This window comes from Engystomops pustulosus, chromosome 4 (genome assembly GCF_040894005.1).
Source record: "Engystomops pustulosus chromosome 4, aEngPut4.maternal, whole genome shotgun sequence".
Taxonomy (NCBI): Eukaryota; Metazoa; Chordata; class Amphibia; order Anura; family Leptodactylidae; genus Engystomops; species Engystomops pustulosus.
In genome coordinates this window covers 164,592,179-164,606,973 of record NC_092414.1, presented here as the reverse complement: position 1 = coordinate 164,606,973, position 14,795 = coordinate 164,592,179, and the positions used below count along the sequence as shown (strand labels likewise).

At 42.0% G+C, this 14,795-nt stretch overlaps 1 protein-coding gene across 2 annotated transcripts in view; it reads right to left on the bottom strand.

Moving 5' to 3' along the window:
- Positions 1-4,058, bottom strand: part of MAN2A2 (mannosidase alpha class 2A member 2) — an 85,000-nt gene extending 80,942 nt beyond the window's left edge. Inside the window, exon 1 of one of the 2 annotated variants that reach the window (XM_072148420.1) lies at positions 3,522-4,058. In XM_072148420.1, the coding sequence (XP_072004521.1) occupies positions 3,522-3,612 (91 nt within the window). In that variant the 5' untranslated portion in view covers positions 3,613-4,058. The remainder of the gene's footprint in view (positions 1-3,521) is intronic. The other variant, XM_072148421.1, reaches the window with a different exon arrangement.
- Between the last annotated feature and the right edge of the window lie 10,737 nt (positions 4,059-14,795).

Here is a 14,795-nt window from a genome sequence, read left to right as displayed (position 1 = left end):
CATGAAAAATAGTGCAGCCGCGCCACAAAAGGGTCACATGCAACACAAATGTTGTGCAGCAGCGCAATACATGTGCAAGCAGTTTGCACTAGAAAGAACATGCAAGAAAACTGGCGCACGGCCCTTAGTAAATGTGCCCCAATATGTCCTATTATGTTGTTGTCTCAGTGTTTCCTTCTCCTCATTCAAAACACATGCACTCTTGGCTGAGCCAAGCATGCATGCATAATACAGGTTGGAAGGAATAGATGTTGGCTGAACAAGTTGGCCTATACATAGCAAGTCAAAGCGTTGGAAAATGGTTTATTTTAGTATATTAGATGTACAGTAAATGTGTGTGGTTCCATTTCATAAACTGTTTGTATTCTTATATTTATGAAAATACCTTCCTAATATCACAGCATGAAACCAGAAGGACAACAGTTATTGTTTACTTATGATAATAAAAAGAGTCTGCAGTACTGTTCAATCTTTGCATGCTGCTTCATAAACTTAAAAACTGAGAAATAAGTATCAGAACTAATGTTACAAAAGGGCAAAGTGTTAAAAAGACCTTAAAGGGAAAAGATTTCTAACACTGCAGATAATGCAGATTTATATGTTCTAGTTGTCATTGAAAAGTCAGGTGACAACCGCTATGGGCCAAGTTATAAATGATGTTTTTTGGGAAAAGAAGCTACACCAAGGTAACTGAGAAGAGGCTTAATAGAGGAGGTATTAATAGAGGATTAATAGTGGAGATATTAATAATAAATAATATAATATATATTAATAAGACATATTTATCTTAATAGAGGAGTATGAGCTGGTACTTGCAGCCATGTTTTGGAGAAATCATCTTTAGATATTAGAGGCCTTGTATAATCTATATCCTTTCTTAGATGACATGTTTCCAAGGTCTCTGCGGAAGAGTAAAGGAACGTGATATTGTACCGAGCTATTACAAAAGACTTCCCTTCTACCAAACATAAAAGAAAGTACTGCAGTGACTGATGGAAACATTGATCATAAAACCCTTTGCTGCTGTTCTGACAATCTGCAGATGTACAATAAAGATGTGACCCGGGACGCTCCCCTACACAATATACATCACACATAGTCACAAGGTTTCCTTGAATAGATCTGTTACATCACATTTCTGTTCTCCGCCGCTGCACATATAGGAGATGTTCTCCAACAAATAAGGTGCACCCCTGGGGAGATATCCATGTTATACATTATGTGGATACAACTATAATATGTGGGTCACCACAGCCAAGGCAACATGTATGGGCAGTCGCTCTTCATACTATGAAGCTCTTGCTATAGCTATTAAGCAGATTTTGTCATTGTATACTATTCACTGTACATTGGATGTACAATTATCCAATAGCCGCAATACTTCAGCTCATAGCTATCCTTAGAGACGATCATATACCTTACCTATAACTCAAGGCTTGTGAACACCAATGCAAAATCTTCAAAGAGATCCCCTCTATCACATTCTGTTTATAATACTGATACCTTGTTATGGGGCATAGTATCCTTTGTGCCCTCTCGGGCTTTAAGGCTTAGTAGCCCCTCTGCACCCCTTATTGCAACGCCTATCAAATATTTGTCCACCATCAGGTTTTATGAACCTTTTTCTTATCAAGAAATTAGAAAATATATTCATATTTTTCTACAAGATGAAGTGATAGATGTACGGTATATTCACAATCAGTCCGATTCACAACCTTTGTCTATACTTATACTATTGTGTCCAAGGGACAGTAACAGTGACAGGGGATAGGTCTTTAATATTGTTCTTCTCTGTTCTATGTAAGAAAACTCATAATTTAGAATATATAAGTCTTTCTGTAAAATATTTCATATTAATCCCAGTCTCTGTACCATTCGGCCTCTTTACAAATAATGAGCCGATTCCCACACATCTTCTCTTTCCATGCATTACAAATATATGGAAAACAATGCTCTGTCCACATATTTTCTGTTTTGTGCCTTCTAGGGAACACGCTAACAAATCTCATAACTAAAGTTCTGCAAAAAAGTTTATTTTTGAAGTGAGGCACTATAGCTATAGGTTAAGAAATCTGGTTATATCTATTGTACTGCAATGACATTACAAGTGCTGTCCATATATATTTCCAGATATATATGTTGTCTGACTTGCAAATGTGGGCACCCCCTGTTCATATAGCCATGATATGTATCTCTATTAGTGAGAGCCACTCTGTAAGACCAGTTTCCACCATGATAGTCTTAAGGTATCTATTTATGTCATCAAAAGCCAATCATGGTCATGTCATCTAGAAAAGCCACTAGCAATGGCATCTTCCTGCAGAGTCAGCTGTTTGCCAGGGGTGACAAGATCCAAACCTGCGACATCAACTGACCTTTGTGGTTATCCCTATGCAACGCTTATATCTCAATTCACTGTCTTGGTGAAGAAGATTTCTGTGATCACCTTTATTGAGTGCAGTTCTCTACATTACATAAGATCCACGACTTGCATTATATTTCTCTTGGTTATTTCACTGCACGCATCTTGGATACAAAAATAAATAAATCTAATATTTGATGTAACAAATTGTTACAATAGTAAAGAGACAATCCCAGGCGCTCGCTGATCAGATCCCTGCCATGGAGTAAAGTACTTTTTAACATAGTGAACAAAAACCAGAGGTTTCCATCACTGTCAAGCCACAATAACATCATCATTTAAGCCTTGTCTTCGGGAGCCTCAGTCGGATGAATGCACAAGGGGATTGTTACTCTCCTTAAATAAGGTTTCTTCTAGCCTATCAACAACAAAAAGATGTAATGTTGTTCTGGAGAACCCACCACAGATGTTAGTATTCCCAGCAACCCGCGTAGAGATTTACTGCAGTCCCATACCTCTGTTCAGCAAATCCTTAGGAGCCTACTAATCTAACAGCTGGCATCTCATCCAGCTACGACAGCCGCCTATGTATACAAAGCACACAGCCCAATGCAAGGATCGTCATCTTAAAGGAGCGACCTCCGAAATGTGTACAGATCCTAATATCCTACATACATATACTGGGCTCTCAAGTTCTTCCGAACAGGAGAGATGTCAGATAAAGTAATGAGCCTTGGGTCTGGACCTAATGTGAATAAGCCCATTGAAAAACATAGTCATACTGTACCCAGGCAGCATCCAAAGAACAATAGATTGAATTCAGCATGGAAATCATATTCTAACGGGAAATTGTTTCATAACATTCAAAATAATTAAAGATTGTTGCATAAACAGTATAATAAGAGCTTGCAATGCCAGATAGATAGATAGATAGATAGACAGATAGATGTAAACCTACTAATGTCTGTGATATCAGACCACAGAGATAATCCTGCTATTCAGTGCAATGAGTTTTACCAGTAGAAAAGGGTTAAGCAGACTGCACCCCTGTGATTGCCACCTGCCAGTCTAGGGGAGGGTACCACATACAATACACCACACACACACACACACACAGATCCTGGGCACTGCCAGAAAGTGAATACATGAGATTAGTTACCCCAGTAGTGCCCCCTCCTGCTCCTGGAGTGGTTGCTTCTCCTGAGAGTCTCCACGTTGTTTATTTCCAGTCTCTGCCGGGCCTTAGTCATAGGGGGCTCCTGTGCCAGTCAGTGCCCACATGCCCAGTGCTCTGTGTTATTATGGAGAGGCTTCACATGCAGGCAGATCACAAGGAGGAGTCCATTCCCTGCTGCGTCTGCCCTCAGCGTCCTATTACACCCACAGCTGATTTATTTCTGTCTCAGCCCGAGCATCGCCAGTGCTGCCCTAGACGGACTGAGGCAGTGCCCTGCGGTGCCAGGCTGCACAACGTGCCCGTGTATAGTGCCTGCACCCGGCTCCCGGGGATCTCACATCCCGGGCATGAAGGAGGAGGATCACAGGAGGAGCGCTGCCATCTGCATCATCCTTGCCAGGGCTATGGATGCAGGATGCCCGGCGCCTCCATACCCGCAGCACATCACTTCCCTGCCACCCAGGATCGCCAAGGTCCTTGATCTCTTTGTTTAAAGTGACAGAGACATGAGAGCAGCATCACAGCCCCCAGCGCCGGGGACAGGAGGAGCATCTAGTGGACAGGAGGAATCCTTGCATCTATTTACTGCGATGTGTCTACGGGGGATTCTCTGAGACTGATCCAATCCATGTAGTGTGGAGCTGTAGAGGCACCAAGCAGTACCTCTTACCTCAGCACCTCTATCCATGTACTGTGCCTCTAACCTCTATCCATGTACAGTGCCTCTAACCTCCACACCTCTATCTATGTACAGTGCCTCTAGCCTCCACACCTCTATCCATGTACAGTGCCTCTAACCTCTATCCATGTACAGTGCCTCTAACCTCCACACCTCTATCCATGTACAGTGCCTCTAGCCTCCACACCTCTATCCATGTACTGTGCCTCTAACCTCTATCCATGTACAGTGCCTCTAACCTCCACACCTCTATCCATGTACAGTGCCTCTAGCCTCCACACCTCTATCCATGTACAGTGCCTCTAACCTCCACACCTCTATCCATGTACAGTGCCTCTAGCCTCCACACCTCTATCCATGTACAGTGCCTCTAACCTCCACACCTCTATCCATGTACTGTGCCTCCACACCTCTATCCATGTACTGTGCCTCTAACCTCCACACCTTTATCCATGTACTGTGCCTCTAACCTCTATCCATGTACAGTGCCCCTAACCTCCACACCTCTATCCATGTACTGTGCCTCTAACCTCTATCCATGTACTGTGCCTCTAACCTCCACACCTCTATCCATGTACAGTGCCTCTAACCTCCACACCTCTATCCATGTACTGTGCCTCTAACCTCCACACCTCTATCCATGTACAGTGCCTCTAACCTCCACACCTCTATCCATGTACAGTGCCTCTAACCTCCACACCTCTATCCATGTACTGTGCCTCTAACCTCTATCCATGTACAGTGCCTCTAGCCTCCACACCTCTATCCATGTACTGTGCCTCTAACCTCCACACCTTTATCCATGTACTGTGCCTCTAACCTCTATCCATGTACAGTGCCTCTAACCTCCACACCTCTATCCATGTACTGTGCCTCTAACCTCTATCCATGTACTGTGCCTCTAACCTCCACACCTCTATCCATGTACAGTGCCTCTAACCTCCACACCTCTATCCATGTACTGTGCCTCTAACCTCCACACCTCTATCCATGTACTGTGCCTCTAACCTCTATCCATGTACTGTGCCTCTAACCTCTATCCATGTACTGTGCCTCTAACCTCTATCCATGTACAGTGCCTCTAACCTCCACACCTCTATCCATGTACTGTGCCTCTAACCTCTATCCATGTACAGTGCCTCTAACCTCCACACCTCTATCCATGTACAGTGCCTCTAACCTCCACACCTCTATCCATGTACAGTGCCTCTAACCTCTATACCTCTATCCATGTACAGTGCCTCTAACCTCTATACCTCTATCCATGTACAGTACCTCTAACCTCCACACCTCTATCCATGTGCTGTGGAGCCCACACAACAGTGCCTCTATACCTTCAGCCATGTACTATGGAGCCAACACAACAGTGCCTCTAACCTCCACACCTCTATCCACTGGCGATCCCCCTAAGCCACACCCCCAATCACTCTCTGGCCACGCCCCACGCAGCCGGCAGTCTTAGGGCTGTGTGAACGTACCCTGTGTGTGTGTGTTTGTAAATATACATTAAACTTATGCATTTTCTTTTATTTTTGTCTTTAAGTTGCATGAACGCTGTAGACTGATTCGGTGGACTACATCCATGACCTGGATTATTTTTTTAATAAAATGGTTGACAAGGGTGTGTCGGTGAATTTTTATTTTAATAAAATATATTTCCATAAAAATATTGTGTGTGTGTTTTTTTTTACTCCAAACTTGCCTTAGTAATGGTGCTGTCTAATGGCCAAAAAAGGCTAACATTAACCCCCGTATCATCTATAGATGGCTTAAGTATGGTATTATTGGCCTGTGATGGCCCAAAAACTGACATCCCAGTAATGTCAGGGTGCTGCTGCTTTATTATATCTGGCTGGTTATAAAAATTAGGGGGGTCCTATGTAATCTTATTTTCAATTAATTATTTAAAAAAAAAGGTATAGGGTCCTTATATTCTATAACCAGCCAGATACAATACAGCAGCAGCACCCTGACGTTACTGGAATGTGAGTGCCCACTGTTTTTGGCATTGGGTACCAGGGTTATGATAAGGGGGTTAATGTTAGCCTTTTGCACTGGCTTACACTAGGCTGCAGTCCTAGTAATGGGTGCCGTCTATCAGAGGCAAGTTTTGCGTTAAAAAAATAAAACATTTTTAGGAAATATATTTTATTAAAATAAAAACTCCTTGACACACCCTTGTCATCCATTTTGTTTAAAAAATTATCCAGGCCATGGATGTAGTCCATTAAATCAGGTGAAGTCTACAGCATTGACACACATATATATATATATATAAATCCAGTAAGTAGGGGGGGCCCAGACAAAAGTTTGCTATGGGGCCCATGCATTCCTAGTTATGCCACTGGTCCCGGCCTAAATCCCAGCCTAAATCTACCTAGTAAAATCATTCCTCAAACCTTTGGTGCCTTTGTCTATGTTGGCTCCACTCATAGCCGCTTGGCTGTGCGTGAAAAAGTGACAAGATCTACAATTTCCCACACAGTGCTCACTGCTAAATGCACAATGGAGTGAGAGGGACTGCATTCTGGTAAGGACAGGAAGTGGACAGAAAGTGGAAATCCTGTCTGCTCAATGTATAAACAAGGAGCTGTCAATCAAAAAATAGGTGTGGTTCGCTGACAGCCTGGAGTAATGGGACTCTTCTCTTCATATATTGACTATTTTATACTCATTTGCATATCAAAAAATGACTATAATTAAGGTACAGTGCCTCTGTGGCAGATCATTTTAGGTGACTTCAGGAGGACTTGTAGCCCTAAAACTGTAAACCTATCGTAGAGCACCTACTGATCCTATGATAACATGCCAAATAAATCAAACACCAGAACTTGTAATAAATGAAATAACACTACAATGTTATTACTTCTTTTAAGTAAAGTAAAGGAACATACCCAGATCAAACGCCAAAAATCCAATCTGGGAGAGCAGCTGCTATACAATTCAGCGGATGGACATCTGTTTATTCAGTGTGAACAGGTGTAAGATACCTCTGGGTCACAATAAAGAGTTTTATCAATTTGTTAATACTCACAGGCAGTAGTAAAGATGGTAGGAAAGTCTATCACTCCAATCATCCATTGAACCTACAGGTATTTGGAATTTCCATTTATATGAAATCCCTTACACAATTCCCAAATGGCTATGTTACCTCTAGGCCCCTGGAGCTATGAAGCACCTTGGACCTGGGCAGTGCTTCTACTAAATTGAGCAATCGAAAAACCAGGAGAATTGAATATAGTTGTATAATTCCACATAATTTAATATGAGATGGGTTCATGTCTGAAACTTTGGTGCTTTAGGTCAGAGGAAGGTTTGATGCTGATCCTCACCCCTTCAGGCTACAGCATCATCCCTACTACTATACCCCCACTCTCCAAGTCCCTTCTCAGAGACTGGGGATAGGGGATAACAATCAAACTCCCCTTTAAGGGGAGAACTCAGTGGGGCAGATTTATCAAGCAGTCTGAAAGTCAGAATATTTCCAATTGCCCATGGCAACCAATCACAGCTCCCCTTTAAAATATTCATGAGCACTGGTGAAATGAAAGCTGAGCTGTGATTGGTTGCCATGGGCAACTGGAAATATTCTGACTTTCAGACTGCTTGATAAATCTGCCCCAGTAAGTCTGTGCAGAAACAATGGGAGAAAAAGCATACAAGGAAGAAATCAAATATCTTATGATTTATGAAACCAATAATTGTAATAAGAATATTAATCTCTTTTAACAGAGATTTTGACATGTCACAAATGAAACATCTGTAGAATGATTCCAGGTAAATTGCAGGCATTCTGCATCTGGAAAAAAGCATGAAAAATATAAAGACCCTGGAGTCTTTTTATGTGGTACCGTATATACTCATGTATAAGCCGAGTTTTTCAGCACAAAAAATGTGCTGAAAAACATCCCCTCGGCTTATACAGTCATAAAAAATCTTAAAAAAAATAATAAACTTATATACTCACCCTATACGCTCCCCCGATGTCCGCGCGGGTCCTCTTCTGGCTTCGGCGCCCGTCTTCTGTCTTCAGACTAGGCGCCGTCCAGGGGAGATCAATGGCGGCGCCCGGCACGAAGTTAGTGAAGACAGAAGACGGGCGCCGAAGCCATATAGGGTGAGTATATAAGTTTATTATTTTCTTTTAATGCTGGGCTGGCTGTATACTACTGGGGCAGTGCTGTATACTACTGGGGGCAGGGCTGTATACTACTGGGGGCAGGGCTGTATACTACTGGGGCAGTGCTGTATACTACTGGGGGCTGTGCTGTATACTACTGAGGGCAGGGCTGTATACTACTGGGGGCAGTGCTGTATACTACTGGGGGAAGTGCTGTATACTACTGGGGGAAGTGCTGTATACTACTGGGGGCAGGCTGTATACTACTGGGGGCAGGCTGTATACTACTGGGAGCAAGCTGTATACTACTGGGGGCAGTGCTGTATACTACTGGGGGCAGGCTGGGCTGTATAGTACATGGGGCAGGCTGGGCTGTATATTACTGGGGGCAGTGCTGTATACTACTGGGGGCAGTGCTGTATACTACTGGGGGCAGTGCTGTATACTACTGGGGGAAGTGCTGTATACTACTGAGGGCAGGCTGTATACTACTGGGGGCAGGCTGTATACTACTGGGGGCAGTGCTGTATACTACTGGGGGCAGTGCTGTATACTACTGGGTACTGGCTGTATACTACTGGGGGCAAGCTGTATACTACTGGGGGCAAGCTGTATACTACTGGGGGCAGGCTGTATACTACTGGGGGCGGCTGTATACTACTGGGGGCAGTGCTGTATACTACTTGGGGCAGGCTGTATACATACTGGGGGGGTGGGGGTCTGTGACTAATGCATTTCCCACCCTTGGCTTATACTCGGGTCAATAGGTTTTCCCAGTTTTTGATGGTAAAATTAGGGGTCTCGGCTTATACTCGGGTCGGCTTATACTCGAGTATATACGGGTAATTTAAAATGAACCTGTCACCAGATTTTACCCCACTAATCTACTAGGTTGGGAATGCAATGTCCTTACTAGAATTCCCTCTTTTATAGGAAATCACACCTGTGTACCTATAACAAGTTGTACTTCTTAGTTTCTGTATTAAACATCCCATGCCATGTACTGGAAAGCTGGAAAAAAATTCCAAAATATGGTAAAATTGTAAAACAAATAATGCATTTTCTTGTGGGCTCTGTTTTTACCATTCTCAATGTGTGTTCTAAATGACTCCTGCTCTTTATTCTTTTGGTTGGAATGATCATGGGAATTCAATATTTTTATAGTTTTTTTTAGTATGATTTAATACATTAAAAAATGTAATCTTTTGTACAAAATAACCCAACATTTTGGAAATTCTGATGGCAATAACTTTTTAATACTATGGTGTACGGAGCTGTGTAAGGTGTTGTTTTGGGGAATAAGCTGATGCTTTCATTGCTACCATTTTGGGAACTGTACAACCTTTTTATCACTTTTTATTGAAATTAATAAATGGCCAATAAGTGGGGATTCATATATTTTGGCGCTATTTTCCCTTATGGGGTTCAACATCGGGAATAACTGCTTTATCATTTTGACGGACTGGAAATTTCACACATGGTGATAACATGTTTTTGATTTTATTATTTTTATATCAGTTCTAGGGAAAGGGGGGTGATTTAAACTTGCTTTTCATGGTTTTTAAACTACTATTTTTAGGCCCCCAAGGGTACTTTAACCTAATGGGATCTGATATGTCCTACCATATACTGCATTACTACTGTATTGCTGTATATGGGGATTTTGCTACTGATCTATAACCATCTGCTATGGCAGATGGTTAGAGATCAGGCTGAATGACAGGCCTGGGAGTCTAGGAGAGACTACCGGCAGTCATAGCAACTGATCCCGCTACCTTTTTTTGTTTTCTGAAAAGCCAGATGACTACTAAGAGGATTGCCATTCATAAGGCTGACATCTACATTTCTCAGATTCCTGAATGGCAATAAGCAAGTTCCAGTCCCATAGACATTGACTGTCCATGTTTGTGTCTTCAGTTGAAAATATTACATGTCATTAATAAATGCAGCTGTGAATCATGAGATATCATCATTTTTTGCATTCTAGGAAATATGGGGAAATCTATCTTAGCTATATCAAGTGCCGATACTTCGATCTTAAACCAAAAATAACCAAGGTCAGTAGATAGAGTGTTTTCCTCTGGTTTCATGGCTTGTTTGTCTGACAGTGTCGTGCCCCTTACCAGTTCTTAGCCCCTAAATGGTTCCTGGTGCTGAAGGAGTTTAAGCACTAAATGTAACAGAGTGTGACAAGAGTCTACCTCACCTCGTTGTACGCTGTGAAAAATCGGCCTCTAATGAAAGATCACAGAGAGTAGGCAGCATAGAGGAAACCTCCACAGGGAAGCAAGCAGCGGGAGCCGCTCTATAATGAATCAAACTAGGTGACCCCCTAAGGCGGCAGCATTAGGAGGCCACGCATTTCACAGAACAATAAAAAATATGTTGCTATTATTGTTTGGATTAGCACATTCTCTCTTGGCAATAGATCTGATAATGAGCGGAGTGACAATATTTGTTCATCGTAGTAAATAACTGGACTAGAACAAATAGAAACAAATTTATGTTATTTTCAGAAGATGTAATCAATTCAGAAACAGAAGGAAAAGGGCCTACAGGGAATCAGGCTAATTGGCATATGAAAAATTATGGCGCCGATAGATATATTTTCATTTGACTCTTTCAGCTCCAATTCTACCACTACAAACAAATAGGATCACCTATGAACCTTTTTATAGAGTAATTCCCTAATATATTTAAATTACAATTATATTACTAGTGAAGATGGAGTAGAGAAAATATAGGTTGTTGTTCACAGCAGCCTATAGTCTGCAAATGGGATGCAGGCTATATCTATATACATATATACAGTATATATATATATATATATATATATATATATATATATATATACACTCACCGGCCACTTTATTAGGTACACCATGCTAGCAACGGGTTGGACCCCATTTTGCCTTCAGAACTGCCTCAATTCTTCGTGGCATAGATTCAACAAGGTGCTGGAAGCATTCCTCAGAGATTTTGGTCCATATTGACATGATGGCATCACACAGTTGCCGCAAATTTGTCGGCTGCACATCCATGATGCGAATCTCCCGTTCCACCACATCCCAAAGATGCTCTATTGGATTGAGATCTGGTGACTGTGGAGGCCATTTGAGTACAGTGAACTCATTGTCATGTTCAAGAAACCAGTCTGAGATGATTCCAGCTTTATGACATGGCGCATTATCCTGCTGAAAGTAGCCATCAGATGTTGGGTACATTGTGGTCATAAAGGGATAGACATGGTCAGCAACAATACTCAGGTACCACCACCACCAGCCTGAACCGTTGATACAAGGCAGGATGGATCCATGCTTTCATGTTGTTGACGCCAAATTCTGAACCTACCATCTGAATGTCGCAGCAGAAATCGAGACTCATCAGACCAGGCAATGTTTTTCCAATCTTCTGCTGTCCAATTTTGATGAGCTTGTGCAAATTGTAGCCTCAGTTTCCTGTTCTTAGCTGAAAGGAGTGGCACCCGGTGTGGTCTTCTGCCTCAAAGTTCGACGTACTGTGCATTCAGAGATGCTCTTCTGCCTACCTTGGTTGTAACGGGTGGCGATTTGAGTCACTGTTGCCTTTCTATCAGCTCGAACCAGTCTGCCCATTCTCCTCTGACCTCTGCCATCAACAAGGCATTTCCGCCCACAGAGCTGCCGCTCACTGGATGTTTTTTCTTTTTCGGACCATTCTCTGTAAACCCTAGAGATGGTTGTGCGTGAAAATCCCTGTAGATCAGCAGTTTCTGAAATACCCAGACCAGCCCTTCTGGCACCAACAACCATGCCACGTTCAAAGGCACTCAAATCACCTTTCTTCCCCATACTGATGCTCGGTTTGAATTGCAGGAGATTGTCTTGACCATGTCTAGGTGAGTTGCCGCCATGTGATTGGCTGATTAGAAATTAGGTGCTAACGAGCAGTTGGACAGGTGTACCTAATAAAGTGGCCGATGAGTGTATATATACTGTATATACTCGAGTATATATCGTATACACTCGAGTATAAGCTGACCCAAGTATAAGGCAAGGTACCTAATTTTAACACAAAAAACTAGGAAAACCTATTGACTTGAGTATAAGCCTAGGGTGGGAAATGCATTGGTCACAGCCACCCCACAGTATATAGCCAGCAAGCCCCCAGTAGTATATAGCCAGCCAGCCCCTGTAGTTTATAGCCTACCAGCCCCTGTAGTATACAGCCTACCAGCCCCCTGTAGTATATAGCCTGCCAGCCCCTGTAGTATATAGCCTGCCAGCCCCTGTAGTATATAGCCTACCAGCCCATGTAGTATACAGCCTACCAGCCCCCTGTAGTATATAGCCTGCCAGCCCATGTAGTATAAAGCCTGCTTGCCCTTTTTTTGGTCTCTGTGACAATTGGATTTTAAAAATGTTGGATTGTCATAAGAACCAGGATTAATAATAAACCTTAATTGCAGACACCTTTGATAACTATTATAGCTGTTTATTGTAGCCTAAGATAAAGTACAGTCATTTAACAATATCCAGAGGTCCGTTTGTAACTAGGGGTCGTCTGTAAGTTGGGTGTTCTTAAGAAGGGGACCGCCTGTACCGCACTCTTCCAATCAACAGTTGTTCACGTTTAGATAAAGTAATAAAACTGAGTACAAGAAAGAGTATCACAGTAAAATGCCTCTTTACTTGTTGGGCTCCATTTGTGCTCTTTATTTTTTTTTTTAATAAAGTGAATTCAATTTCTGTTGAATGACATTTTGCTAGCTAGACAGATGTTCACTGGGTCACACAACACAGAAGCTCCATGGAGATGGGGGGAGGTAAGTGACAACATCTTGGTCACCCCCTCCCCAATAGCTCTGAAGGGACTTCAAATTACATATAGTTCCAAAGTTCCTAGACAATGAAAATAACAAGTGACTCAATGAATACAAATAGTGTTATTCCTAATGTACATATGCTGGCCTTTGTTTGGGGCCAATGTACCATTAGGCAAAGTAGTCATCCCCGAAAAAGGTACCACAAAGACAAAAATCTTAATATATATATATATATATGATAAAATAATTCTTCTTTAATTTACTGTTATTTACAATAATAGAGCATTTCACAGATATAATTCCAACCTGTCTCTATCATTCTTGGTGTACACAATTTTGGTTGCCCAGGATCCAACTGTAAATCAGAAGTCTAGGCTCTTGCAGGACACATTGTTCTCCTGTCTGATGTTGCAGTAAGAGAGTCCCCGTTCACACTCTGGAATCTTACACTGAGCAGCCTAGGGAGTGATAGGAGCTTAAACAGGAATAAAACTGACTAAGGCTACATTCACACACATGTATGGGGGACGTATATACGGCCCATGTATATACGGCCGATATACGTCCCCCATACACTCCTATAGGCTCACGGCCCTGTACGGGAGTGGTACGGTGCAGCACACGTGCGGCACCGTACCGCTCCGTAGCCCGGGTAAAGATAGGACATGTCCTATCTTTTCCCGTGATACGGTGCCGTGCGCTGTATCTTCCTATGGAGAGGGGTGGGGGTGAGCAGCGCTCATCCCCTGCTCCTCTCCGCAGCGCCAATGTATGCCCGCCGTACTACGGTACGGCGGGCATACATCGTGTGACTGTAGCCTAAAATTGTAAAGTAAGAGGTTAAAAATGTTTTTTATTGTGTAAATATCACAAGGGGATTTAAATTAAAGAATTTTCTTTCATGGGCAAACCCCTTTGAGGTGTGGCCTTCATAATAATGGACACTCTATATAGGTCCCTGAATTGTAACTTATTTACAATAATAAAACAAGTCCCACAACATGTAGTGATGGTAACATGTAATTGCAGCACTATGACATAGCTGATGATGTATTACATAGTGATCCCTTGTTTAAGGATGTTTGCAGTAACATACTGCCTTTGATACTGCATCTAACAGAAGTTTAAGAATTATTTGTGCCTTCACAGTAGTCCCAGGTAGCACCTGGGTAAACAATGAGGTACATGATAGAAATACATATTTTGTTATTTGTGTAATGATAAAGTTACTATATATGTTATGATGAACAATGTGGTTTTAGTTGAAAGTGAGACACATCAAGAAAAGAAAAATTTGGTCTTGCCCTCAGGTCTTCGCAATAACTTACACAACAACTAACCTTATTACATCTGTGCTGATTCTCTGGGTGTGCTATATGTGCAGACAAAAGACAATTGATAAGATTAATGTATGGAAACATTCTAGATCTTTGATCAGTTTTATCCTTCTTGTTATATGAGTGAAATAATTGCATGGGCTGGTAAAGCGTGGTGCTAATATGCTAATTTTCCATCAGGTGAGTTTAGAAGCTTCTTACCCTGGAGTTATTGTTGTAAAGAATGAATTTGGCCATAACAGATAGTACTTATAGGGGTATTCTCATCTTTAATATACATGACATTGATAAGATATGTCATAAATAGATATTATAT